Source organism: Hippocampus bargibanti, linkage group LG11 (genome assembly GCF_051943395.1).
Source record: "Hippocampus bargibanti isolate YZ-2025 linkage group LG11, ASM5194339v1, whole genome shotgun sequence".
NCBI classification, from domain to species: domain Eukaryota; kingdom Metazoa; phylum Chordata; class Actinopteri; order Syngnathiformes; family Syngnathidae; genus Hippocampus; species Hippocampus bargibanti.
The window spans coordinates 10,022,040-10,046,239 of NC_142744.1; the positions used below are offsets into that span (position 1 = coordinate 10,022,040).

At 41.6% G+C, this 24,200-nt stretch overlaps 2 protein-coding genes across 4 annotated transcripts in view; one reads left to right on the plus strand and one right to left on the minus strand.

Annotated features, from left to right (window-relative positions):
• hfm1 (helicase for meiosis 1) lies at positions 1 to 16,802 on the minus strand. Of its 3 annotated transcripts, none has more exons than XM_089008815.1 (41): positions 16,678 to 16,802; positions 15,433 to 15,531; positions 15,230 to 15,345; positions 14,825 to 15,074; positions 14,160 to 14,419; positions 13,601 to 13,642; positions 12,730 to 12,800; positions 12,523 to 12,655; positions 11,734 to 11,885; positions 10,535 to 10,612; positions 8,141 to 8,296; positions 7,856 to 8,056; positions 7,695 to 7,783; positions 7,574 to 7,617; positions 6,916 to 7,017; positions 6,684 to 6,829; positions 6,101 to 6,195; positions 5,849 to 5,982; positions 5,711 to 5,758; positions 5,455 to 5,535; positions 5,262 to 5,353; positions 5,045 to 5,151; positions 4,827 to 4,874; positions 4,657 to 4,754; positions 4,438 to 4,572; positions 4,269 to 4,354; positions 4,107 to 4,190; positions 3,825 to 3,982; positions 3,631 to 3,734; positions 2,865 to 3,050; positions 2,731 to 2,790; positions 2,521 to 2,645; positions 2,297 to 2,376; positions 2,117 to 2,214; positions 1,617 to 1,694; positions 1,461 to 1,498; positions 1,210 to 1,393; positions 1,071 to 1,125; positions 788 to 860; positions 261 to 388; positions 1 to 139 (listed from the first exon to the last, which is right to left on the minus strand). In XM_089008815.1, the coding sequence occupies exons 2-41, from the start codon at positions 15,510 to 15,512 to the stop codon at positions 85 to 87; spliced, it is 4,350 nt and encodes a 1,449-aa protein (XP_088864941.1). In that variant the 5' UTR covers positions 15,513 to 15,531; positions 16,678 to 16,802; the 3' UTR covers positions 1 to 84. The 3 variants fall into 3 exon arrangements, 2 of the variants coding, with proteins under 2 accessions (XP_088864941.1, XP_088864940.1); XM_089008814.1 differs by lacking the exon at positions 16,678 to 16,802 and adding an exon at positions 16,056 to 16,087; XR_016116492.1 differs by lacking the exons at positions 1 to 139; positions 16,678 to 16,802 and adding an exon at positions 16,056 to 16,087 and having other exon boundaries at positions 329 to 388; positions 1,194 to 1,393.
• znf644a (zinc finger protein 644a) overlaps positions 16,803 to 24,200 on the plus strand; it is a 13,102-nt gene continuing 5,704 nt past the window's right edge. Inside the window, exons 1-3 of the mRNA XM_089008816.1 lie at positions 16,803 to 16,916; positions 19,141 to 21,493; positions 23,311 to 23,874. Of these exons, the coding sequence (XP_088864942.1) occupies positions 19,144 to 21,493; positions 23,311 to 23,874 (2,914 nt within the window). The 5' untranslated portion in view covers positions 16,803 to 16,916; positions 19,141 to 19,143. The remainder of the gene's footprint in view (positions 16,917 to 19,140; positions 21,494 to 23,310; positions 23,875 to 24,200) is intronic.

Genomic DNA, 24,200 nt, shown 5'->3' on the forward strand with positions numbered 1-24,200 from the left:
TTGTTTCTATGGAATCAACAACAAAGTGCCACAACATCAATCAATGGTGAAACAACATTTCCCCCATTTTGTCACCCAAAAGTTCTAAAATATACCATCAAATATACCAAGAAAAGCTTCCTCTTCTTTACTGTCGGTGCTGGAAAAAAAGAGATGAGGAATAAGGCAGGCATTCAGCACAATTAAATTACAACAAAATCATGCAAAATTGGCAGGAAAAACAAGTGAAGCTGAAGCCTCGTTATAAAATGAGCCTTTACGTGCTGCAGTCACTCGCAAAGGTGTCAAGTGAGAAGAAATTGAATCTTTGAGTTGGTGGGGCCGCATCGCTTGAATTTGGTCGTTCTGGTGACTTTGCTGCAATCCCTGTACCGAGCACGCTTGCATTCTGCACATGAAGAAAATGATGAATTGAGTACACAACGTGGCAATATGATTGATGGTGAGCAGTATGAAGATGCCATTATACGTATAACCGATATTTATTTATATTTACAAATGCTTTAAAAGTAGAAAACAACACGAACTTGAAGTGCAATGAAAGTGCAAATGAAAACTAATAGTAGTAGTGTTAAGAAAATAATCTGTTGTAAATGAAAACTAATAGAATGCCCAAAATCAAAATCTATGTCCAAAGAACAAACAGGTACTGTACTGACTACGAAACAGTATGCGCTATAATTGTTTATACACGTGATTCAACCTTGAAATATTTTTTAGTGCATGCACCCTCTTCAGTACACGCCGTGTTCCATTTTAGGCAATCTGTATGTTAGCCATCGCATACCTTTGTATGAGTCACCTGTCTCGATGTAAAAGGAGATGGTTGCGGATTGTTGAGAATATTTTGGGAAATTGATCTGACAAAGAGAGAGAAGATAACATTTTAAATTAAACTCAAGTTTCCCCATGAACTGAGCTCGAATCCGACACGGATAATACCATTTGCGTTGATAAAAAATACTTTGCACCTGCACTCAAGCTTGGTTAATAGTTTGAATATTTTCCGGGGAAAACTAAACATAAAATAACACATTTACCGTGCACATAAGGGATGTTGTTGACCCTACCTCAGTGCCACGAAATTAGGGCGAGAGCTTGGTTTGGCCACATCATCTGCTAATGCTAAGAGGAATGTCATTCAATTATGTTTATTGAAAACAAAACAGGCACATCATATGACGGCAACTCACGTGTAAAAGAGATTACCCGTTTTGGTGCATTGAGCTGACTGCGTTTGAGTCAGTGGTGCGCCACTGGCATGAATCGCGATCTCCTCATCAAAGTCATTCCAGTCATCCCAATCGTTTCCGAGGTCAAAGCTAACACTTGGTATTTGGGACGACAGTTTATCGTTGCAGCGAGTGCTCGGATTTGGCACTCGCCAGGGTCTCTGTAGGGGGAATGCATGCTTGATGGAGTCATGCCGAGGTCATGTGCGATTTGGGGATTTTACTCACGGCGGCATGTGAGCCGGCATTTCTCCATCCGGCGGAAGCTGAATATGAATTAAAAGAGATGACAACCTGAATGAATTTTGCATGAAGGTTCTATGTTGGCCTCAAATGTAGAAATCCCAAATTATGAGCTAGAATTTAGTGCTGGGATGGGATGACCTTGGTTGGAAGGAGGTGCAGCGTTATTTTGGATTGGCTCCTCCATTGCTGTCTGCATGTCCACGAATAGGACATCATCTAAAGAGGAGGTACGCAAGAGACAAAATGTACTCATTCACTGCCATCTTCGAATTTATACGGGAATTCAAAATATGATGTCGAAAGGGGGGCTAAAGCGCTGGTCAGACAGCTTACGATGTTTATTCCCTTCCACGAGGCAGCTGCATTTGCCTTTTGTACAGCCGCCACCACTTGCACCTCACTTTACTCGAGATATAACTTAGGAATTAACTATTTTCTTTCTGATGAAAGAAGAGAGTCTAAGGTTTCGTACGCTGCATTACATGTTTACGTAATCCTATAAGTCAATATTCTGTGGGTCCTGCAATTTGAGTGAAAATGACAAAAACCCTGGCACTGGAGTGGACACATTTTTGCTCATCATCTGGCAGTGACAGTTTAAAAAATGATTCAACAAAGACTTGAAGGGGAATTGGTACCGTTATCAAAGTCGTCCATATGGTGCCGGTACTCCGAAGAACTTTCTGCGCTTCGATCCATCACCACAACGGAAGCATTGTGGTGGTCTGCCTCATGACTTTGATCAAGATAGGTGTAACCAGTGAAATTAAACATGGCTTTCAGTTTGATTATTGTTGATTGCAGCAACACGTGCTTACCTGGATAAAGTGTGTAATTTCTTAGCTTTGTAGGAAAACTGCTGCATGTTAACACCCACAGCGTTCTCCGTCATTTTCATCTCACAAATAGACAAAACCAAATACGGATTCAAATAGGACGCAAATCTTAACACCCCAAATCATATTTTGTTTCTCTGATCATTATGAGACAGCAAAAATAAATGTGTTGTGTCATATCCCCCGCCATGTTCTTGTAATCTCACCTTGAGTCGTTTGACCGGAGTGGGTGCAAGTGTGTCGCACCTGCTCCTCAAGTCGCTCAGATAGGAAGAAAAACACGCCGCTTTGCTTGACGGCCTCTTCCGGTCCACGGTTACACCCGTTTTACCTTGGGAGCAGATATTGGGGATGCTCAGTCGAAACCAGAAGACCAAATAAAGACAGTCTTGTCAAAAATGACTGATTATATTTACAACAGTCATGGCCACACTGGTCCTTGTTCTTGCAGAGGTGGTTGCACTGTCGTTTATGTCCTCCAAATAATGAAGTCAATGAAAAAAGGTTACTTTTTGACATTTTCACCCATCCCAATGCTTGGAGTTCGTACCTTGCTCTGCGGAAGATGTTATGTTTTCCACCAGAGGTGCAGTTTTAATAGCAGAGCGAGAGTTTGCTGCTGACTGCTGCGGTGTCTCTCCGGCAGAACCACGAGATGCGCGGTGCTGATTATCCGTCTCAAACTTGCGTGCTCCTGCGTAGTAGACATTGAATTTCTGCTGGATGTCTAGGCCCACTGTCCAAGGGGAAAAACCAGAAAAGACAATCGTTTTGATAATTGGAATATGATCTTGAAACAAAACTTCATGTAAGCGGCATAGTCTCAGTTTTGGGTTAAGAACAAATCCTAATTTTCAATTGGTGTATTTAACAGTGGATATTTTAACTGGAGTAAGCCCACAGATGATAAATTCAAGAAGGAAAAAGACGACAACGGAGGCCATCTTTTTTCTTTTGACATCCAGCGGTTCTTTACAAGTACACGACCAGCTTTGTTTGAGGGGAAAAAAGGGCGGCTTTTGTTTTTTATCCGTGTTGTCAAGCACGCATGAATTGATTTATTTGCTATCTGTCCATCCATCCATCCATCCATCCATCCTATCCTGTGATCCATCCATCCATCCATCCATCCATCCATTTGAAAGGCGCTCCATAAATCCATCCACGTGTTATCCTATTACTGTAAAGTACTTCAGACTACTACTACTACTAACAAATAATAATGTTATTATTATGATTACTTAGTATCATTATTACTATCAATAATAATGTTATTATTATTATTGTTAGTATCATTATTATTATCATCATTTTACCATATTCCGAGCTGATGAGGTTCACACTGATTTCATCTCCCTTGGAGGCCTTCACCACTTCAATCTTCTTCGACCAGCTGTTGCTCTTCAGCATCATCAGGTCACTGGGCAAAAACAAACAAATAAACACACAAAAGGTTATTTTTAATAATAATAATTATACAATGAATAGCAGTTTGTCAAACATCCCCTACGTGATTTTTTGCTGGAAGACACAATTGTTGTTGCTGTCTCCGATGACCAGAGAAACGTAATGATTGGCCGGAGCTGTTCTCTTGGTCAGCAGCAGTTCTCGGTTTTGGAGGTTCACCTTCACTACAATCTCAGCGATATTGCAGCCGTACCTTGGCAGCTGCGGAATACGGTGACACCGTGAAAGGAAATTGTGAAAAATGGATGACTGAGTCTTGAAAGAAAACCTGCATTGGGATTTTTCATTGTCCTAAGCTTCTTCACAAACCACCAAAGATGTTTACCTGTTCCAGAGTGATCTCATACTTTGGGAGGTGCAGGACAAATTCCTTGATTTGGTTTCCAAATGGTGGGTGTCTGTTGAGAATCTGCAAAGAACATATGTTGTGATATCAAGTGTGTTCTTTAAGGATTTGGAGGAGTGCACATCACAAATGAGGACTGACCATCTCGATCTCCCTCGGGTGGGTTTGCTCTATCTTGCCGAAAGTCGTAAGTCCGGCATTCACCATAGCAGATGACAGAGTTTGGCCTGAAACAGCGTATTCAACGTTTCACATGGGCTGTTGTAACCAAGAACAGGTACAATGCGATTTGTTTTTGCGGCAGTCTCACCAATCTTGTCAAGCTGTTTAGAGACATACATAGAGTTCTCCCAGAGCTTTGCTCTGAAACATTTGGCCAAGATCAGGGAATTGAGCAGAATACTGAAGCCCATTTTGGAATGCTGAATGAGGTATTCAGAAAGGCCTGGTTGGAGTCCAAAACACATTGAAAATTGGAGTCCGTTATGAAAACCCATAATAAATTTGTTATTTGCTTTGGCTGACGTACACTTGCTGATGCGCATGCCGTTCCGGAATATTTTGGCTGTATCCTGTGTGAGGCCAAAATCTTGAATTGAGATGGACCCCAAATGAGCTTGAATCAAGCTGAAAAGCAATAAAACCATGAACTCGGAATACATTTCCAACCAGGTACTTCATTTCCTCTTTATCACCCACCAATTCACTTTCATGTTATTACTTTTGATTTTCCCTTCCATTGGAAACCTGAGAAATACATGCAAGTTCGTCAGACCAAAATTTGAACAAATATCGTTGGATAAAAAAATCATATATTTTTTATCAATCGCATGATCATGTGTTATTAACCAAAACAAAGAAAAAACCGAAATGGACGACATTGAAATGACCATTGTCATAATCGTCTATGATGAGACCTAATGGTTGTTCTGTTCTTGTCCCTGTTTAAGGTATTCAAGGGCCTCTTCTCGGTCACTCTCAGCTGAATGTCACTGAACTCTTGACTCTTAGACACCAGCTCAATCTGTACAATTACACATGAGACTGAGAGGTGAAACAACAAGAATTCAATCATGGTCAAAATAAGCGTGGATTTGGGCTGTAACTGCTGGTTATTTTTCTCACGTCACCTACCAGGTCAGACAGATTCTCTGTGCCGGATACTTTGCTGAACTGCAACATGGTGTCAAAAGCGATACAGTACCTCGCCATCAACCTGCCAGCCTCTGAAAACATAAAACATTTGGTTCATCACAAGTACCGTATTTTTCGGACTATAAGGCGTACCCAAAAGCCTTCTTTAAAAGATGACCCTTCTCATTAGTACCTGTGGGTTTAATATTGATGTCCTCATCCATCGTGATTGCATTGATCGAGGATAGAGAGTTGAGGTTCTTCAGGCAGAGTTCTAGTAGAGCAGAAGAGTCAAAGTTTTTGCATTAAAAATGACAGCTTGACTTGTACCCTCCCTAAAATTCCACCAGCATAACAAATAATTAAAGATGATGATAAGGGAGGATGTGTGATCCCCAAGTGGCCATGAAAAAAAAATTAAGACAAAGAAAAAAATGTCGAAAACGTACCTTGTAGTTTTGCCTCAATTCCACATTTGCCTATTGCAGCAGAGAAACCTGAAAGGGTGATTTTTTTTCAAATGGCTTTGCATTGGTAGTCAAATTAGAACTCTTTCCTCGTGTTGGGACTTTCTCAATCGAGCGAACCGTAGTATTCCGGATTCTTCAGCGCTCGGATGTACAGAAAGGTGGAGCGTATCCAATCCAAAGCCATGTTGACATCGCTGATGGTTTGGAGAACTATCTCGGCATTCAGGTGTTCCACCAGGTGACTGTGCAAACTGTCCAAAATATGTTTAGCGCTGAATTTTCATTGATTGTGTACATTTCCATCCTCGATGAAGTGAGCTTGAATGTCAAACTGTCGTATAAAATTTCACTCTGAGAAAAACCCAATACCTGCTCTCGATAATCTCGATCCCATTCATGAGTTTCAAATGCTTGTCTCTGCTTTGCATCTTGGTCATTATGACTGCCGTGGCGGATGTGTCAAACTAAGACAAGAATATTAGACCATGAACGAGCAGAACATATTTTGAAAAATATTCTCACTCGTTAACTCATTCACTGTCAGACGATGCAAAAATGTGTCCACTCGAGTGCATTTGTCATTTTCACTCAAATTTCAGGACCCATGGTATATTGAGTTTTTGGACTAAAAAAACATTTGATGCAGTGTAAGAAACCTTAGACTCTCTTCTTTCATCATAGGGGAAAAAAACAGTTAATTCCTAAATTATATGGGTCTGTAGTTATCTGAGCTTGAAATGGGGGCAGCTGTACAAAAGGCTAATGCTGCCCCTTGTGGCAGGGAAAAACATTGCGAGAGGTCTAACCAGCCCTTTATCAGCACCCCCCATGCTAGAAAAATCAAAACCCGAACAAATTCGGGAATGGCGCTCCACATCATGATTTTAAATTCCCGAATAAATTCAGGAATGGCAGTGAATGAGTTAATTTGAGCGACTAAATCTGACATTACCTGTGGTCTTCCAGCCCGGCCAATCATCTGCAGCAGATCCACCTCACTGTACTCTTCACAGGAGCCTGCGACGTACTGCATGGTGGACTTGATCACCACCAGGTGAGCAGGCAGGTTCACTCCCATGGCCAGAGTGCGCGTGGTAACTACATGTTTAAAACACAGAGGGACAGACAACCACAGATGACACAAGTATCACCAAAAGTCACGCAACGTGGAGCGGTTGTCTTACACAAGACAGGCAGGTCTCCGAGAGTGAAGGCCTTTTCTATCACTTTTCTGTCTGAGGCCTCCACTCCGGCGTGGTGGTAACCAATTCCCAGCATCACCAGATCTGCGCGCCAAATAAAACATTGTGATCAACATCCATTCACGGCTTGGAATTCAAGCGGATTTACGTTGGGACAGGAGATGTGCGACAATCTCTTTTCATCAATGGATGCTACAGCTTCGTGTTTGCTTTCAACATTTAGCTTATAGCAGATGTGCACATTTCACAGTGATGTCCCTGATCAACTGGTGAAAAGGATGCTGATCCTCTAATCTTTCATCTACAACTGCTTCATACAACAAATCGTGTGCAGAAAGTGATTAAGATTGAATGACTGTCTCACATTATTTGTTATAGTTTTTGTTGTTGTTTTGACTTCAAGATGGCGCTGCGAGAGCGGCTGCCTTTACAGCAGGTCCTGTACGTATTTTGCTTTTCGACTTCTTCCTTTCCTCTTACTTATATCACTTTGCAGCTGTGAAATGTAAATTTTTCCACTGCGAGACTAGGAAAGCCTAATTCAATCCAATCTGTCCGCCAGTTTCCCAGTGAATTACATTACAAAATTTTACCCAACGGAGCCCTATAAAGAAAAAAATAAATAAATACATCAAATCACCTTTCAATTTGCAATCGACAATGGACTGTGCATATTTCATCAACCTGCAAGAAGATGAAGAAGCTATTATCTCGAAGCTGTTCCATGCAAGAGTTTGTCATTCGTGCTGTTGAATATGCACCTTTGCTTGTGCTCGGGGGCCATAACGAACCGCGTTTCCTTCGCTAAAACGGCAGCTGATTGCTGGGTTCCTTTTCTGGTGGAGCAAAACTTTGGAAGAATACGATTGTTGGCGCGGGGGTTCAGCAAGACTACATGACTTTACTGTTAGAGTCGACGCACCACTAAAGAGGGCTTTTGGTCAGAGTAAGTCTGGATGATGTTGGCTATTTTGTAATTGAGCGACAAGTCGAACTTGAACTCAGTATGGTTTGGATTGCAGGGGAATCCCAACACTACTTTCCTCAACTTCACTGGACGGTGGCTCTCATCCAATGCCAGAAACGAGGCAGGGCCCTTCTCGTTGGACAGCCAGTCTGCTATCTAAATAAATTGAGACAATATGGCGACTAGTAATCAAACTCCGACTGAAGCTACAGATGAGAAAAATAATTCCTGTGTTATTACATCAGAAATATTGGGTATGGTGGCTGACACAGCCACAAATCTCATTGATATGTCAGCGTCTTGATTGTGGATCGTCCTATAGGCATGTACAGCCTTCATCCTGCTAACCACTACTTCCAGAGTGGCACCGCGGGTTGCATCCTTCACGACATGGACCTGGGGAGAAAAAAGAAAAAAAAGATCCTCTTTATCGATTCAATGGAACCATTCACTTACTGTGATGATGGCATTCACACATTAAAAATGAATGTTGCGTGGACCAAAAAGGAATTATGTGTCACAAATAAGGACTTAAAGGACAACCGACGTCACTTTTTTGTTTCTTAACTGACATCAGAAAAAAACGTTTTATAGCATATAAAATACCCAAAACACGCAGTATGATATTTTTATTCAAATGCAAAACGCCAATAAAAATGACTTAGTGTCCAAAATTTGCAAAAAATTGAGCTGCGAAATTGGCATTTTCAGAAAGTCCCGCCCCCAGTTTGTGACGTCACGCCAAGACGTCTTGCATCTGATTCTGATTGCTGCAGAATCAAAACAATGGCTTCAGATTCGGAGAATATGCTTTCTTGTTACACATCCAGTTATGAATATGATTCAAATAGTTCTCAAGAGGAAAGCATACATGTTTGCAATCGATTAAAGAATTTACTCCGTGCCATTATGAGGCAACGTTGAGGGGAGATGTCTCAATGAAAAAGAGGCACAAAATGGCGACCTCCTGTGGCCACCTCCGTTTCCACAGGCTGATAAATTCCTTATAGGGAGCTTGGACGCCCTCTTCTGGCGGCTTTTGGGTGCAACACGAGGTCCCCAGACCAAACAAGTACAGCAAAATACATCGACGTGATGGAAGGACTGCTACAATCCGTCTTTTTTTCGGTCAGGGGCGTTCCTTTCGTGACGTCACGTACGGACTCGTCACCAACTCAAAAACAGACTTCCTGAATATTCAGCGCGAGTCTTAAAGGGCAACCGACGTCACTTTTTTTTTTTTAACTGACATCAGCAAAACGTTTTATAGCATGTAAAATACCCAAAACACGCAGTATGATATTTTTAGTCAAATGCAAAACACCAATAAAAATGACTTAGTGTCCAAAATCTGCAAAAAATTGAGCTGCGAATTGGGCATTTTCAGAAAGTCCCGCCCCCAGTTCGTGACGTCACGCCAAGACGTCTTGCATTTCTGGAGAATAAAAACAATGGCTTCAGAGTCGGATAATATGCTTTCTTGTTACACATCCAGTTATGAATATGATTCAAATAGTTCTGAAGAGGAAAGCATACATGTTTGCAATCGATTAAAGAAGTCCTTCTGTCTCATTTTGAGGCGTCTGGACTCCAATGTAGCACCCAGAAAATGCACAAGATGGCGCCCAAGCTTGGTTGGAAATGGGCTCATTTCTCTGCTGGGAATTTGTGTCAACTAGTATCAAATAATAGTCTTGGTGCACGTTGTACTAAATTCATCCTGTCTACTTGATAACTAATGTTAAGCAGATTCCTTACTTACAGACAGTGTATTGTCGGTGTTCAAATACCTGACATGTTTCGGCGACTACTTCCGCCTTCGTCAGAGAGCACTCTGACGAAGGCGGAAGTAGTCGCCGAAACATGTCAGGTATTTGAACACCGACAATACACTGTCTGTAAGTAAGGAATCTGCTTAACATTAGTCTTGGTGCAACGCACAACGATTTACCATCGCATTATTTATGTTTTTACCTTCTAATTTCGCCATCAACACGGATCAACACGAAGTTTTCAGACCAAACAAAGTACCCAAAGTGCATTGTGTATCGCTTTCTCGGTCAGGGGCGTTCCCGACGTGACGTCACGTCAGGCATCAACTCAAAAACAAGACTTCATGAATATTCAGCGCGAGTCTTAAAACGTAAAATACAGCTATATGCCGTGGAATCTTTGTGTCATTTTGAGGCAAACGGGCGGGGGGGGAATGTCTCACCCAAAAAGAGGCAAGAAAATGGCCACCGAGCTGTGAGGAATGTATCAGCCCGTTTCCACAGGCTGATACATTCCTTGCATGGCGCTTGGACTCCCTCTGCTGGCGGCTTTTGGATGTAACACAAGGGTTTCAAAAAAATAGTACAGCAAAATACATTGACGTGATGGAAATACGCTACAACGTCTTTTTTACGGTCAGGAGGCAGTCCTTTTCTGACGTCACGTGAGGCCTCGTCACCAACTCAAAAACAAGACTTCCTGTATGTTCAGCGCGAGTCTTAAAACGTAAAATATAGCTATATGCGGTGGAGTCTTATTAAAATACGCCCAGTAGAAGTCATTTGAAGCCATTTTACAAATTATGGACACAACTTGTCCGGAGACGTCAGTTGTCCTTTAATATTTAACAATCGCACTGACCTCATCTATGAGGAAGAGTCTGACTAATTGCAGGAGACAGTTGTCCTTCCATCTCCTGGTCATGCTGTCCCATTTTTCCTGGTGAAAGAATCGATCATTATAGGATGTACTGTATTTTCCGGACTATAAAGCACACCAGATTATGAGGCGCACCTTCAATGAAGGACGTTTAAAAAAGTTTTCAGTATATAAGGCCCACCACATTCTAATGCGCACCCACAATGAATGGTGTAGTTTCAAACCTTTTCCATATATAAACCGCACCGGATTATAATGTGCACTGGATTATAAAGCGCTCCTTCAAATGAAAGACATGTTTAAAAAGGTTTTCGGGATATAAAGCACACCATATTATAAGGCGCTATAATAATAATAATAATAATAATAATAATAATAATAATAATAATAATAATAATAATAATATATATGTTATGCATTCTCTTTGCAATTTTTTAATGATGATAGTGGTGCATCGTGTTCTACCGGAGACAAATTCCTTGTGTGTTCTACACACTTGGCAATAAAGATATTCTGATTCTGATTAACTTAACGGTATGCGCAAAATTGAATGTATACAAAGCAGTCAGATTTCGCCACAATTTACATTTTTTTATGTCAAACAAGAAAATAGACATTGCAGAACAGTATAATGTGTGATTATTTTCTCCATTTTTATGAGCTGGGTTTTATCAAAGTTAATCATACTACAATAATCAATATAATTTTCACAGATGACCAATATTCCTTCTTTAAAACGTTTATGTTCCTTAGAGGTTTTCGTGAAATAGTTTGCCCTTGAAATTTTCAGAAATAAAGTGTTTTTTCTTGAGATACTATATACAAAAACAAGCAAAAGAAAGCCAAAGTTTTCATTTTTAATCATTGAGCCAAAAATGGAAATTTATGGCAAAATCTGGAAAAAAATCCACCTGGCAAAGTAATTTTAGAAGATTATTGAAATGTAATAATTTTACAAATGCCAGCATGGACCACGCATGACTTCTTCTACGAGGAAATGTAGTCAGTGGCTGTTGACAATACTATAGTTGCGAGTCGTTGCTCAATATTACTTCACATATCAGGCCTATAATGCAGAAAAATGAAGGCTTTTGGATGTGTCTTATAGCCTGGAAATATGGTACTCGGGTTCGCCTTATACACCCCCCTTCTGACCATTTCAATGCATTTCTGCCACACACCGGAGTGGTCAAGATGATGTGTGAGTCCTGAATTTCAAAAAAGTCGTCGATCTCAGTATCGCCCGTCAGCTCCTTGCAGTTCAGCCCCAGAGGAAAAAACTTCTTTGTCCAGTTCTCAAAGCACTGACTACAGAGAGCTTTGATGGGAGCCACTGGCAAGCAAAAAAAAAATCAAACATAAAATGCGCTTATTGGAATAATTGATCTCATGAAGCCAACGCCGATGTTTCTGTTAGAACTGGTTATAAACACATGCTAAAAACATCCTATGTTATTTCATTTCTATTTATTCTTATCAATTAGTAAGTCCATATATGTATGTAGTTTAGTTATTTGTATATGTACTCAGTACATATACAAATTTTACAAATTATGGACAAATTATGAGTACATGTATACCTTGTATACATGTACTCAGCTTGCACTTAGCATACAAATCTAGCTATCATGTTTCAGTCTAATAATAAATATTCATGATTGTATCTAGCAGATGATAGGTCCTTTCCAAAGGGACATCACTCCTGTTGTCTATATATCTGTCCGGGACGCGCTCACGTGCGCGTTCTTGTCTCCCTCTCCTCGGCTTTAGAACAACCTCTAGCTGCCTGATAAATAAATATTATTTTTTGTATATCACCTTGCTTCTTGCTGATTTTATTTTTAGACTACACAAATGGAGAACTGAACCAGGAAGAACAACATTTAACGCGACAGTTTCCTTTCACCCTCACAATTCTTGTGTGTTCTGTATGATCCGTAAACTTGAAACAACATCTACGGAAAACTCACTATATACGACTTTGACGCCTCTCCAAGGCTCCGAGGTCTGCATTAACAAGTGAATGATGGCTAATTCAAACAGGACAGTTTTACCAGATCCGGTAGGAGCACATGCCACAAAGTTCTTGTCTGTGTAAAGAATCTGAGAGGAAGGAAACACATTCCAAAAGTCACTTCTGTTAAACTCGAAAAGGACTCAAATTAAAGAATGCTTACGTCGTCAAGAGCCTTCGATTGGACATAGTTGAAAAAGGGGAACTCGCTGAAGACTTGTCTGAACTTTGCTGCTGTTTGCGTGGGTCAGGAACTGAAAGCGTATTTGTGAAAAATGAAGCATGAAACATTTCGTTTAAAAGGTCTTTTAACTCATTCGCTGGCATTCGCGAATTCATTCGGGAACTGAAAAGTGTGATGTAGAGTGCCATTCCCGAATTTGTTCGGGTTTTGTTTTTTCTTGCAGGGGTGTTGATATAGCGCTGGTCAAACAATATTTTCCCGACCGGGGGGGGGGGGGGGGGGGGTGTTAGTATTTGCCTTTTGTCCATGTGAGCGCTTTGTTACAGCTTCAGTTGTCATTAAAGCACAATATAAATCAATATGGATGGATTTTCTACAGTCGCCCCCATTTCAAGCTCAGATAACTCCAGACCCATATAACTTGGGAATTAACTCTTTTTTTCTGATGAAAGAAGTGAGTCTAATGTTTCTTTCGCTGAATTTAATATTGATGTAGTCTTAAAACTCAATATTCTGAGGGTTCTGCAATTTGAGTGAAAATAACAAAAACCCTGGCACTAGAGCGGACACATTTTTGCACGTAATGTGGCAGTTAATGAGTGAAGGTGATTTCGAAGATTTGTTTCAAAATAAATAACAGATCGCTTGAAGAAGAAAGACCGAGTTATGTCTTACATGTATTTAATTGTGGAAATAAAGTGTTAAAATGTTTTTCCACCATTTTTTGTGGCTAAAATCGCATCACATGACCAATTTTGGGGTTTGCATGAGTGGGTGGGAATTTAGAAGACATTGACGTCCTCTTTACATGATCTTTCATAATTTTGTTTAACTATTAAAAAAAGGATACGAATTTCAGAGACTGGTCGCAAAACGTCATCTCCGGAAGTGCCTGCGAAGTACATAAAATCAACCATTAATATTTTGTGTGAAATGGACAGAACATCACCGTAAAAGAAACATACCTTTTGAGTCACATATTGTGTAAATGTTTTGTGAAATTTTAGTTTCATGGTGTGAAGTGAGCTTTAGTTTTATTTTGTACATTTTTTTTAAAAGGCGGCATAGGCGCCACCACCCTCAGCGGCCATTGTGAGGATGAACCAGACTAAGAATGGATGGATGGCTCAATCAAGATTGAGACACTGGTGGAAATATTCTCTTTCTGCCCGCTGTTCCTTTCTACCACCTAGTGGTTAGCACCTTCACCTACAACTCGACACTCAGTGGTGGAGCTCACCCCGGTTCACCTCATTTCAACCCAAGCACATCGTACTAGCCGCTGCCATGGCTGCACTTTTGCATGGTTGTTATCCGCAACCCTATTTTGAGGCTTTGTAGTGATCAGCCTGAGTGTTCTTCTGAGGAGTGTTTTTTATTTTTGTAAGTGTGGCGTTGCAGTGCAGCACCTTGGATGTGGAGCGGCTGGGGCGCGTCGTGTGGAAGCAAGGCTCTCATTGTAGAAGGGGGGAGGAGTGAGGCTGGCTGGAAGGGGGAAGGAGGAGCGGCTTGGCCAAATGTCGCCCTCGGTGGATGAAAAGGAGGAGGCGCTGTTGCCGGGGCAACCGGACTCAGAAAAGTTTGACGTCCGGATGCTGCGTGGCTACGATAGAGGTTGTTTGCGTTTGACAAGTCACCTCCGGTTTTCGACACGGGTACCTTGAACAAGCTGTTGGAGGCAGGACCACAGCAGAGCAAAAAGATGATGATTTAGCCGCTGTCCACTGGGAAAGTTATTTTCAAAGCAAACTGCCAGTCACTTGGGATTAAATTGGTTCAAAAAGGATTATTTATTGGCTATGTAATGTTTAACTATCAATGCCTGTGACATCGTGGCAGGAGGAACAAAGAAACGGTCTTTTGCTGTCACCCTACCACGACACATCAACTTTGTTTCAATTACAGTATATGGTGATGCCCTGAGATGCGGCAAGTGATACGACTAATAAAACATGTCATTTGGAACTTTTTCGTCAGCCAAACCTTAATTCATGAGCTTTGTATGGAGGTCATTCACCCAGGGACAAAAATCCGTTTGTTTAAAAATTCTTAAACAAAGAGGCTTCAGACTTGCCTTCTCCGAAGAGGTGGTCCTTTTCTGTCATCTACAGAAAAATATTTCATGCTGATGGTTCCTCGATCACTATTATGCCCACTATCACTTTCATCCATCTTGGTCTGACTGGGACCATGACAGGGGTCCCAAAAACCTTCACCTCCCCAAAGGCTTTCGAGTCTACCGTTGCTGTGGCTGCTTTCTTGGATTTCTTCATTTTCTCTCTCAACGGGATTGTTGGACAGTCTTTGTTGGAAACCTGTAAATTCTAAAGTTGTTAGAAGAACTGCATTGGATTGCAGTTATTATATGAAGGCTTCTGATAACAGTTATTTTCACAATTTGTTTGCAAGGCAAAGAGAGAGGTGTTCTTTCTTAACGTCAAGTGAAAAATAATACATTTGAATCCAAAACAGAACATACCGTAAAGGGTAGTGAGCGACTCTGCCTCTTCCTGCATAACTAGATTGGCAGGAATTTGGGAAAGGGGTGGCGGTTCTTCTGCTTGCCATGGATTGACCACTTGTTGTAGTGGTTTTCTGTACAAACCAAAAGTGGCACAATATTACATAAAAAATAATAAGTGTGAAAGCAAGTTGAGTGGCTATCTCGTTGTACGTACTTACACTTTTTGGACGATAGGTTTCTCAAAAAAGAGATTGTTCAACGACAAGGCGCAGTCATCTGAGTCCAGCATCTCATTCATTTAAGCAGTACTCTTCGACCTTTGAGTCAAAACGGATTTGATATGAGAAAAAAAAATCGCAGTACACTAAACGAAGAGATGTCACTCAAATACGTATATCGACTGGACGCTGAACCTCGTTCCCAGATTTCCACCACTCGATAATTTGACATCTGAACTTGTAAGAACACTTAAATTAGCAATTACTCTCGCGCCTGTCTTTTTGAAGAAAAAAAAAAAACATTCATACATTAACAACTACAATTATTTTTTAATGGGACGTTACAGGTTTGTAAAATATACGACACAAAGATAGATATCCTCGCTAAAAATATGAAATGCTATATGTTTTTGATGAGACACTGTACGTTCTTTATGACAGGGGCGATCATTTTCATATGAGACTGAAAACGAGTTAGCGTTGCTAATTGCGAGTTAAGTGGAGTAGTGCGGAAAGTATATCGTAAGGATATTATTTAACATTTAGATGTACTCGTGACAAACTATTTAATTCTTAAGTACAAGACACTTCCCCCCTCAACTGTAATTTTCTGATTACGATACCTCAGGTCTTAAACGGGTTCCTTCGATGTTCTAATTATCCGAATCTGATCGACAACTTTTAGTCGTCGCAAGTCATGCCAGTTTGAAGAGGATGATATCCAAATTCCTGCCCTAACTCATTATTTGGAATATATTAATATGTTTTATGAGCAGAGAGTGGAATTTTAGTGCCTAAATATTATCGGCAAAATTTGGGAAATGTGTTAAATAATTGGAAGCATTTTTCCCTGGGGGCGTAAATCAGGCACATTTGGGACTACAAGTGAAAGACCTATAAATGTAAATTATAATGACAAAATAATGGCGTGACAGCCATCAATGCAACGCAGCAACAAAGACCATATTCTCATCATATTCTCATATAGAGAATTTATGTACACAATCAAATTATTTTATTTTGTTTTATGGGGAAAATAACAGTTTTTAATATAGATTCGCGCCAATAAAATCAATGCATATTTATGAGTCATCAAGCTACCAAAATTTCCCCAAGGGGGAAAGGCTCGTTAACTCATTTTTATGCCTCCTATTTGGAACAAACCATTCGCACGTCTCGCAGGGGTGCACTCACTGACTCTTAGTATTGTGTGACAAAATTAAACGCGACGGTAATTCCACTCACTTTTATTCTGATTGTCTGAGTACGTTTCCCACCGGTATAAACCCCTAAAATGGTGAGTGTGTGGGCTTTATCGCGTGGCAGACAGACGTATTCACGGCAATCCAATTTTCAAAAAATGATCTGTGCCACACCATACCACCACGGAAAATGGCGTCTGTGAAGTAGATGGAAGACGAAAGTCAGAAAATATCAAATGCACGATATTCCTCGTCTCCGATCTCCACCCACGCCGTTGAGGGGTAATGTGTATCTGTTTTTTTGCCTCCCAACATTCCCGTGTTACCCGTGTCGAATGTGCCGAGCGGTGTTTTGTCATTAGCTCCCGTTTAGCCTAGGTAATGAGGTTTTTGTGGGTTGGGAGGGAGTCTGGAGCAGCCTTGTTGGAAATGGTCTGCAGCTCATCGCCAAGCAGCATCCAACAATACCTAAGAATATTACGGCCTAAGGTGACGTGTCTTCAAAGAAACAAAACAACGCGAATCAGCCAAGCTGTTCTCGAGACGCATCTACACTACATTGCGACCCGGTCTCCATCTATAAACTACTGTGACGCAAGTTTCAATTTTATACACAATCACCGGCTTTTTGCGAAATAAATTAATGTAATTTTGCCCATCGCAAATTTGTCTGGAACTTTTCAGGGGTTAAAAAAACAACGTGTCACTTAGTTGTTATGACACATTTATGGCCCCCAATTCTCATACCTCTCTGGGTCCGACCGGGTCCGACCTTGTGTTCTTTCGAAAATTAAACAATTAAATATTCAAGCCACGGTTATGCTGTATTAGCGTGTCGGCTGGCTTTCAAAGCATGAAAACAGCTGATGTTGGAACAGTAACTCTTGAATAACCTGAATTCACTTCACACACACAAAAGTCCTTGGTTTAAAAAATGCATTCAAAAAATCATTGAAGTCAGTGTTTCCCAACCTTTATTGAGCAAAAAAAAGCAATGGAAAAGAAAAGGAGGAGACTGTGCTGAGAGATTGCGCCTTTTCGGTAGCATGAATATGCCAGCACTGTTTTTGATTGGGAGGAATGTCGGTGCCATTTGACTGTCACCGCCGGACAGCTCTGGGGCGAGTGTGCATTTTTGCGCCTGTAGTGGGCAGCATTTTCACTGCCCCGCTTTGTTCATCGGAAAGGTCGGTGCTGTTGGACAGTCTGCGGCTGGATGGATGCATGGCTTTAGGAGCCCGCGATGAGAAGGAGTATGTGGAACTATCGTCGTTTGGAATTGAAGCGGATTTACGTGGGAAAGGAGATGTGAGAATATGTTTTCGTCAATGGATGCTACAGCTTCGTGTTTGCTTTCAACATTTAGCTTGTAGCAGACATGCACATTCCACTACAACATTTTGTCTTCAAGATGGCGCTGCCAGAGTGTCTACCTTTACAGCAGCTCCCGTAGTTTGTCTTTCTACTTCTTCCTTTCCTTCCCTCTTCCTTTCATAACTTTGCTGCTGTGAAATGTAAAATTCTCCACTGTGAGACTAATAAAGGCTAATCCAATCCATCTAAACATTTTTTGATTAAACATAAGGCATTCATGAAGGATGACAGAAACTCAGAGAATTACTGAAATTAATTATTAAAGGACAACCGATGCCTCCGGACAAGTTGTGTCCATAATTTGTAAAATCACTTCAAATGACTTCTACTGAGAGAATTTTACAAAGATTCCACGGCATATAGCTGTATTTTATGTTTTAAGACTAAGGAAGTCTTGTTTTCGAGTTGATGACGATGCCTGACGTGACGTCACGTCTGGAACGCCCCTGACCGAGAAAGCGACACACAATGTACTTTGGGTACTTTGTTTGGTCTGAAAACGTGTTGATGGCGAAATTAGAAGGAAAAAACATAAATAATGCGATGGTAAATCGTTGTGCGTTGCACCAAGACCATTATTTGATACTAGTTGACACAAATTCCCAGCAGAGAAATGAGCCCATTTCCAACAAAGCTTGGGCGCCATCTTGTGCATTGTCTGGGCGCTACATTGGAGTCCAGACGCCTCAAAATGAGACGGAAGGACTTCTTTAATCGATTGCAAACATTTATGCTTTCCTCTTCAGAACTATTTGAATCATATTCATAACTGGATGAGTAACAAGAAAGCATCTTCTCCGAATGTGAAGCCATTGTTTTGATTCTAGAGCAAGGCAAGACGTCCTGGAGCGACATCACGAACAAGGAGGCGGGACCTTCTGAAACTCGCAATTTTCCTTTAAAGCAATTACGAAAACCGTTGTAGATTAATTCGATGATTGAGTAGTTGTTGATTATTGGATTCATTTTGACGCCTATAACTGGTGACATACAGGTTTTAACATTGCGCTAAATCGGCCAAAGAGTGACGACCTTGCAGGTAATCTGAAAGAAATCTGTCTGGAATTGTTTATGGAATAGCGTTGATTGAAAGAAAAATCTGAATTCATTTTACTCATTTTACCTTCTTCAGGTCATGGCAACTGAAAGCTCATGTCTGTCTGGTGTCGATGGAGATGACAAAGACGCAGACGCTGACATCGCTGCCCTCATCCTTCTGCAAGATTCGGTGAAAATGACAGAAGACTCAACCGCTTGCAATGAATCTTTCTACACTCCTTCCTGCAAGCAATCCGGTGTCCTGGATGTTCTGTCCCACGCCGAGTTGTTGTCTCCGGTCGGCTTGGGAAATGGAATTACTTTCCACGAGGCAACCGTGGATGATGAATTTCACAGTGTGAGCATGGAAAAAGACGAGGAGAAAAGCATCACCCAGTTAAAAACCGTGCACGAAATTGACGCTGCTGGAATTTGGGACTTTGATCGAGAATCGCCTGAGAAATCATCCATTGACTTGAGTAGCGGAAGCGAGCTCAAGTGGGACCCTCGCCGAGAGTTTGTGCACTTTGTTTGGGAGAATCACAGTGATGCCTCTGCTGACAAGCCGAAAAATAGCCAGAGCAGAAGAAAACGGAAAATGGACATGGTTACCATGGTGGATCCCTCGGAGGATCTCTGCCCCAGATTGACTCACGAGTTATCAGAGAATTTTTCCGACAAGGGCCACGTGGACTCCATTTCAATGAACGTCCGACAGTCGAGGACATTCCCCAAGCTGCAGACATCCCAGGCGGAAAACGTTCCAAGTTACCCCAACGGAGCCGTGAAACCCATCATGCAAGTTCTCTGTGGTGCACCAGGGAGACATTCCCAAGACGACAACCCAAGTTGTGACCTTTCGACTCTGAACGGGGCGCTCACTCTAAATTCCCATTCTGAAGGCAAAATGTCTTCTTTCTCCTGCTCAAAGTGTCAACTCACTTTCCAAAGGCGCGCTTATTTACATTACCACCTGAAAAGTCACGACAACCCGTCAAATAATTCACCAAGGACGTTCGTCTGCAGAGAATGCGGAGAGTGTTACAGTCAAAGGGCCGGACTCATCGAGCACGTCAAATGCCACCATGGAAAACGATCGGCGCTACCCACCAACCTGGGCAGGCGTCGCAATGCAAAGCTTTTCTGCCCCCAGTGCTCGTTCAGAACAACTTGTCCCAACACTTTTGTCCAGCATGCAAAAGCTCACGGGACGGAAAAGAAAAACTTGCAATGTGACAGATGCAACTTCAGGGCGGTGAGTTGGAACAATCTACGGCGACACATCGCCATGCACTCTCAACAAGCGGTTCGAAAGCAAACGTGGACCAATCAATACGCTGTCTTCTCTTGTAAAGTTTGTCCTTACAAAGCTTTGAGCAAAACCGTTTTTCAAAATCACCTCTGGCGTCGCCATAATTTGGAGTTGAATGAATATGAAATCGAGGAGTTTGGATATGTAAGCGAGCGACCAGCCGCGGAGCGTCGACTCCCTCCTTATACGCCCATCGAAGACGCCGAGTTGACGTCGGAAATCATGATCAAGGGGCAGGTCTCGTCAAAACCAGATTCCCCCACACATTCAAAGGACAATTCCGATTTATCCGATTTATTCCCAAATCACAAGATGGAGGAAGGTTTCAAGTCCCAATTCGCTCATTCCAAATTGGACAAATCCATCAACATTTTGCTCTCTCGACAAAGAAAAATTCACAACGCCGAACAGAAGAAGTCCGAGCACGAGCCAAGCGATGAGAAGAAAGATTCCCAATGGGTGATGCCCGATCGGGAAGACGTGACTTTACCCCCAAACGGTCTCTCGGCATGGAAACGCAGCCCGTATCAATCACCTGTCAAGAAGTCTCCATCCAAAAGAAAGATGTCCACGCCTTTCCGCAACACTTCCGAGTCATGCTTCGCCCCGCCGAAACCTTTAGCTAGCCCAACGGGGCTAAATAAAAAAAACCCAGAAGATAATTACGACAAAAAAAAAGTGAAAGAAGAAGAGGATCTTGAAAAGGATGCTCGTCGAGAAGATCAGAACGCCGTTTATACCTACAGCAGACGAATGTCGATACGTGGTGCTCTGCAGGCATCCAAGAGGCTCTTTGAGAAAACAAAAAGCGACGATCGGGAAGCGAGCGAGCCAATCATCAAAGAAGAACGCATCGAAAGCGAAGTTTGCAGAGAAAACTTGGATTCGCACCTCATGCCGCCGGTTGAAGCCCGCGCGGGTGAAACGCCAAAGTCGGATTCGGATTGCAAAAGCTGTCCGTACTGCCCGGCTGTTTTTCAGTCTGGGGTGGGCTTATCCAATCACGTGAGAGGACATCTTCACAGGGTCGGACTGAGCTTCACAGCGCGTCACATTCTCACTCCCGAGAAAGTGGCTAGTGAAGATAGGCCGAAAATTCGAAGGAAGATTACGGCGTTTCGCAAAATGAAAAAAGGTATGTTGTCCAAATGATCTCCAAAGATCCAACAAAGTACAGGGATACCTCGGTTTATGAACACATTGGCTTACAAACCTTTCGGTTTACGAACGTTACATTTATAAATATTTTACCTTGGCATACAAACTATTTTTTTGGGATACACACAGAGCTGCCACAATGAGTGATGTGTCGTTTGCGAACGAGCCCGTTCTCCTAACAAGAAAATGGTGGCCGACTGTTTTGTCCTCTATTTCCCGTCCCCAGTCTTCGGTTAACGCCATGTGATTGATCAAGAACGCAGCAGTGAAGAAACAGGCAGGCGGCATAGAGAGAGTGAGAAAAAAACATACACACCCACACGCGAAAGGGAGACGACAGAGCTTGAAACAAAAAACAAAAGTGAAATGATGAGAAAATGGATAGAAAACAGTGAAATTTGGACTTGTTTCAACTTTGATAGTTCAAAAGCAGAGTGTAGACTGGAAGGTGCAATCAAGCTAATCAAAAAGCTATCAACCCAGCTTAACAGAACACAATTGATGAGGAAAAAGGTAAAATTATTGCAGAGAAAGCACCTACAAGGGATCATTCCTCAAGATGGTGAAAGAAGAAGGCTACGTTCCTCATCAAGTGTTTAATGCTGATAGAATCGGCCACTCCATTCATCAACCGATCAACGACCATCACAAAGGTAAATAAAACGACTATTATACAGTACAGTTTATTTCTTTAATTATAATACTATAGCACATTTATTATACATAAAATAAGGTATTTTGTGTAGTTTTCAGGCTTAGAAAATAGAAAATTATGTTTTATGGGGACCTGGGAATGGATTATTCTCATTTTAATGGTTTCCTATGGGAAATTAATTTTGGGGATACACACTTTTCACCTTACACACTCTGTCTGGGAACCAATTAAGTTCGTAAGCCAAGGTATCACTGTATCGATATTCAACTAATTCACTGCCATTCCCGAATTTATTTGGAAATTGAAAAGCATGACGGAGCACACCATTCCCGAATTTGTTCGGGTTTTGGTTTTTCTTGCTGGGGTGCTGATAAAGCACTGGCCATGGCACTCCAATGAGCTTGTCCTTACATTTTTAACACCTTGTGCAATCCAGATCCAAGAAATTGTACTATGGGGGCAGAACAAACAACCAAAATGTACTTCATCCATAATTTCAGGATTGTCCCTACCGGATTGACTTGATTATAAATTGTTGCTGATTATATCATTTTCAAATGTTCTAAAGTCAGGAATGAAATATTTTACGTCTTTACGTGATTTTAAACATTGCTAATTTACACCCATATAAAAAGTTTACATCTTCGGATACTGTTATTTAACTCATTTACTGCCATTCCCACATTTATTCGGGAATTGAAAATCATAACGTAGAGCGCCATTCCCAAATTTGTTCGGGTTTTGTTTTTCTTGCGGGTGGTGCCCATAAAGCGCTGATCAGACGTCTGGCAATGTTTTTCCCTTCCACAAGGGGGCAGCATTTGCCTTTTGTCCATGTTAGCGCTTTGTTCCAGCTTCAGCTGTTGTTAAAGCGCTATATAAAGCGCTATTTTGGACAGCCGCCCCAATTTCAAGCTCATGTAACTCCTGACCTCTTTTTCTGATGAAAGAAAAGAGTAAGGTTTCTAACGCTGCATTGATTGTTTATGTAGTCTAAAACTCAATATTCTGTGGGTCTTGGAATTTGAGTGACAATGACAAAAACCCTGGCACTGGAGTGGACACATTTTTGCACGTCTGGCATTGAATGAGTTAAATTGTTGGGTTTGTAACTGTTTCCATTTGTCATCTTGTTGCAGTATTGCAGTTGGCGCCCGATTCCGAAGAGACCGAAAGCGATCTCCACTCCTGCCCGTTATGCGGGGACATATTTGATAATAAGAAAGGACAGTCCAACCACATCCGCGGTCACCTCAAAAAAATCGGTCGGGCCCATTTGTCCAAAAATAAATCGCCTGTCATTGTGCTCAAGGAATTGATGCGCAACAAGAAAGAGTACATGAGGGCCGTCGACATTCTCGGAAATAGACGAAATCAGTTATATTACGGAACGAATCATTTCATAGCATCATCTGATTTTGGATTCCCCCAAGACGACTCCAATTCAAGTGCTTGCGGCGACACCAAAGCGCTCATGCCTCCATTCTCGCTTTTGAAAACGGACACTGAAAGAAAGCAATCGCTGACGAAAATCAAGGAAGAAGATATACTCACGGACACAAGCGCCTTGATAGGAATTCTGAAGAAGAGAAAGTGCCAGGATGAAAGCAAACCCATCTCGAGGACCTCAGTTGGCGTCTCCTCCGATGGTGAACAAAGTTCGGGACCGAAAGTCGCTTCTTCACTGCCGGTCGCGATATCAGGCAAGTAAACCCTGCGAATGAAAATCCTCCATTTTGAAGCACCATGTTTTTTTTTCTCCTGTGTGACAAAAAATATATAGCAAGCACAGTAACCAGGGATGAGAATGCCAAATGAGAAAAAAGTCTGGAGAAAAAAAAGCGTGGGGGTGCGCACACGCACGAATACTGTTTATATATAGAGAGAGCGAGAGAGCGCGATCTATCTACACACACACACACACACACACACACACACACACACACACACATATATATATATCGATATAGATCTATATTGATATCTATATATATATATATAAGGATGCTATATATATATTGAACTGCCA

Coding starts and splice junctions, on each gene's coding strand:
- hfm1 (XM_089008815.1), bottom strand. CDS start 15,512: ATGAATGAGATGCTGGACTCAGATGACTGCGCCTTGTCGTTGAACAAT. Junction 15,075..15,229: donor GTCGCTCACTACCCTTTACG/GTATGTTCTGTT, acceptor TAACAACTTTAG/AATTTACAGGTTTCCAACAA. Junction 3,735..3,824: donor GTCTTCCAGCAAAAAATCAC/GTAGGGGATGTT, acceptor GTTTTTGCCCAG/TGACCTGATGATGCTGAAGA.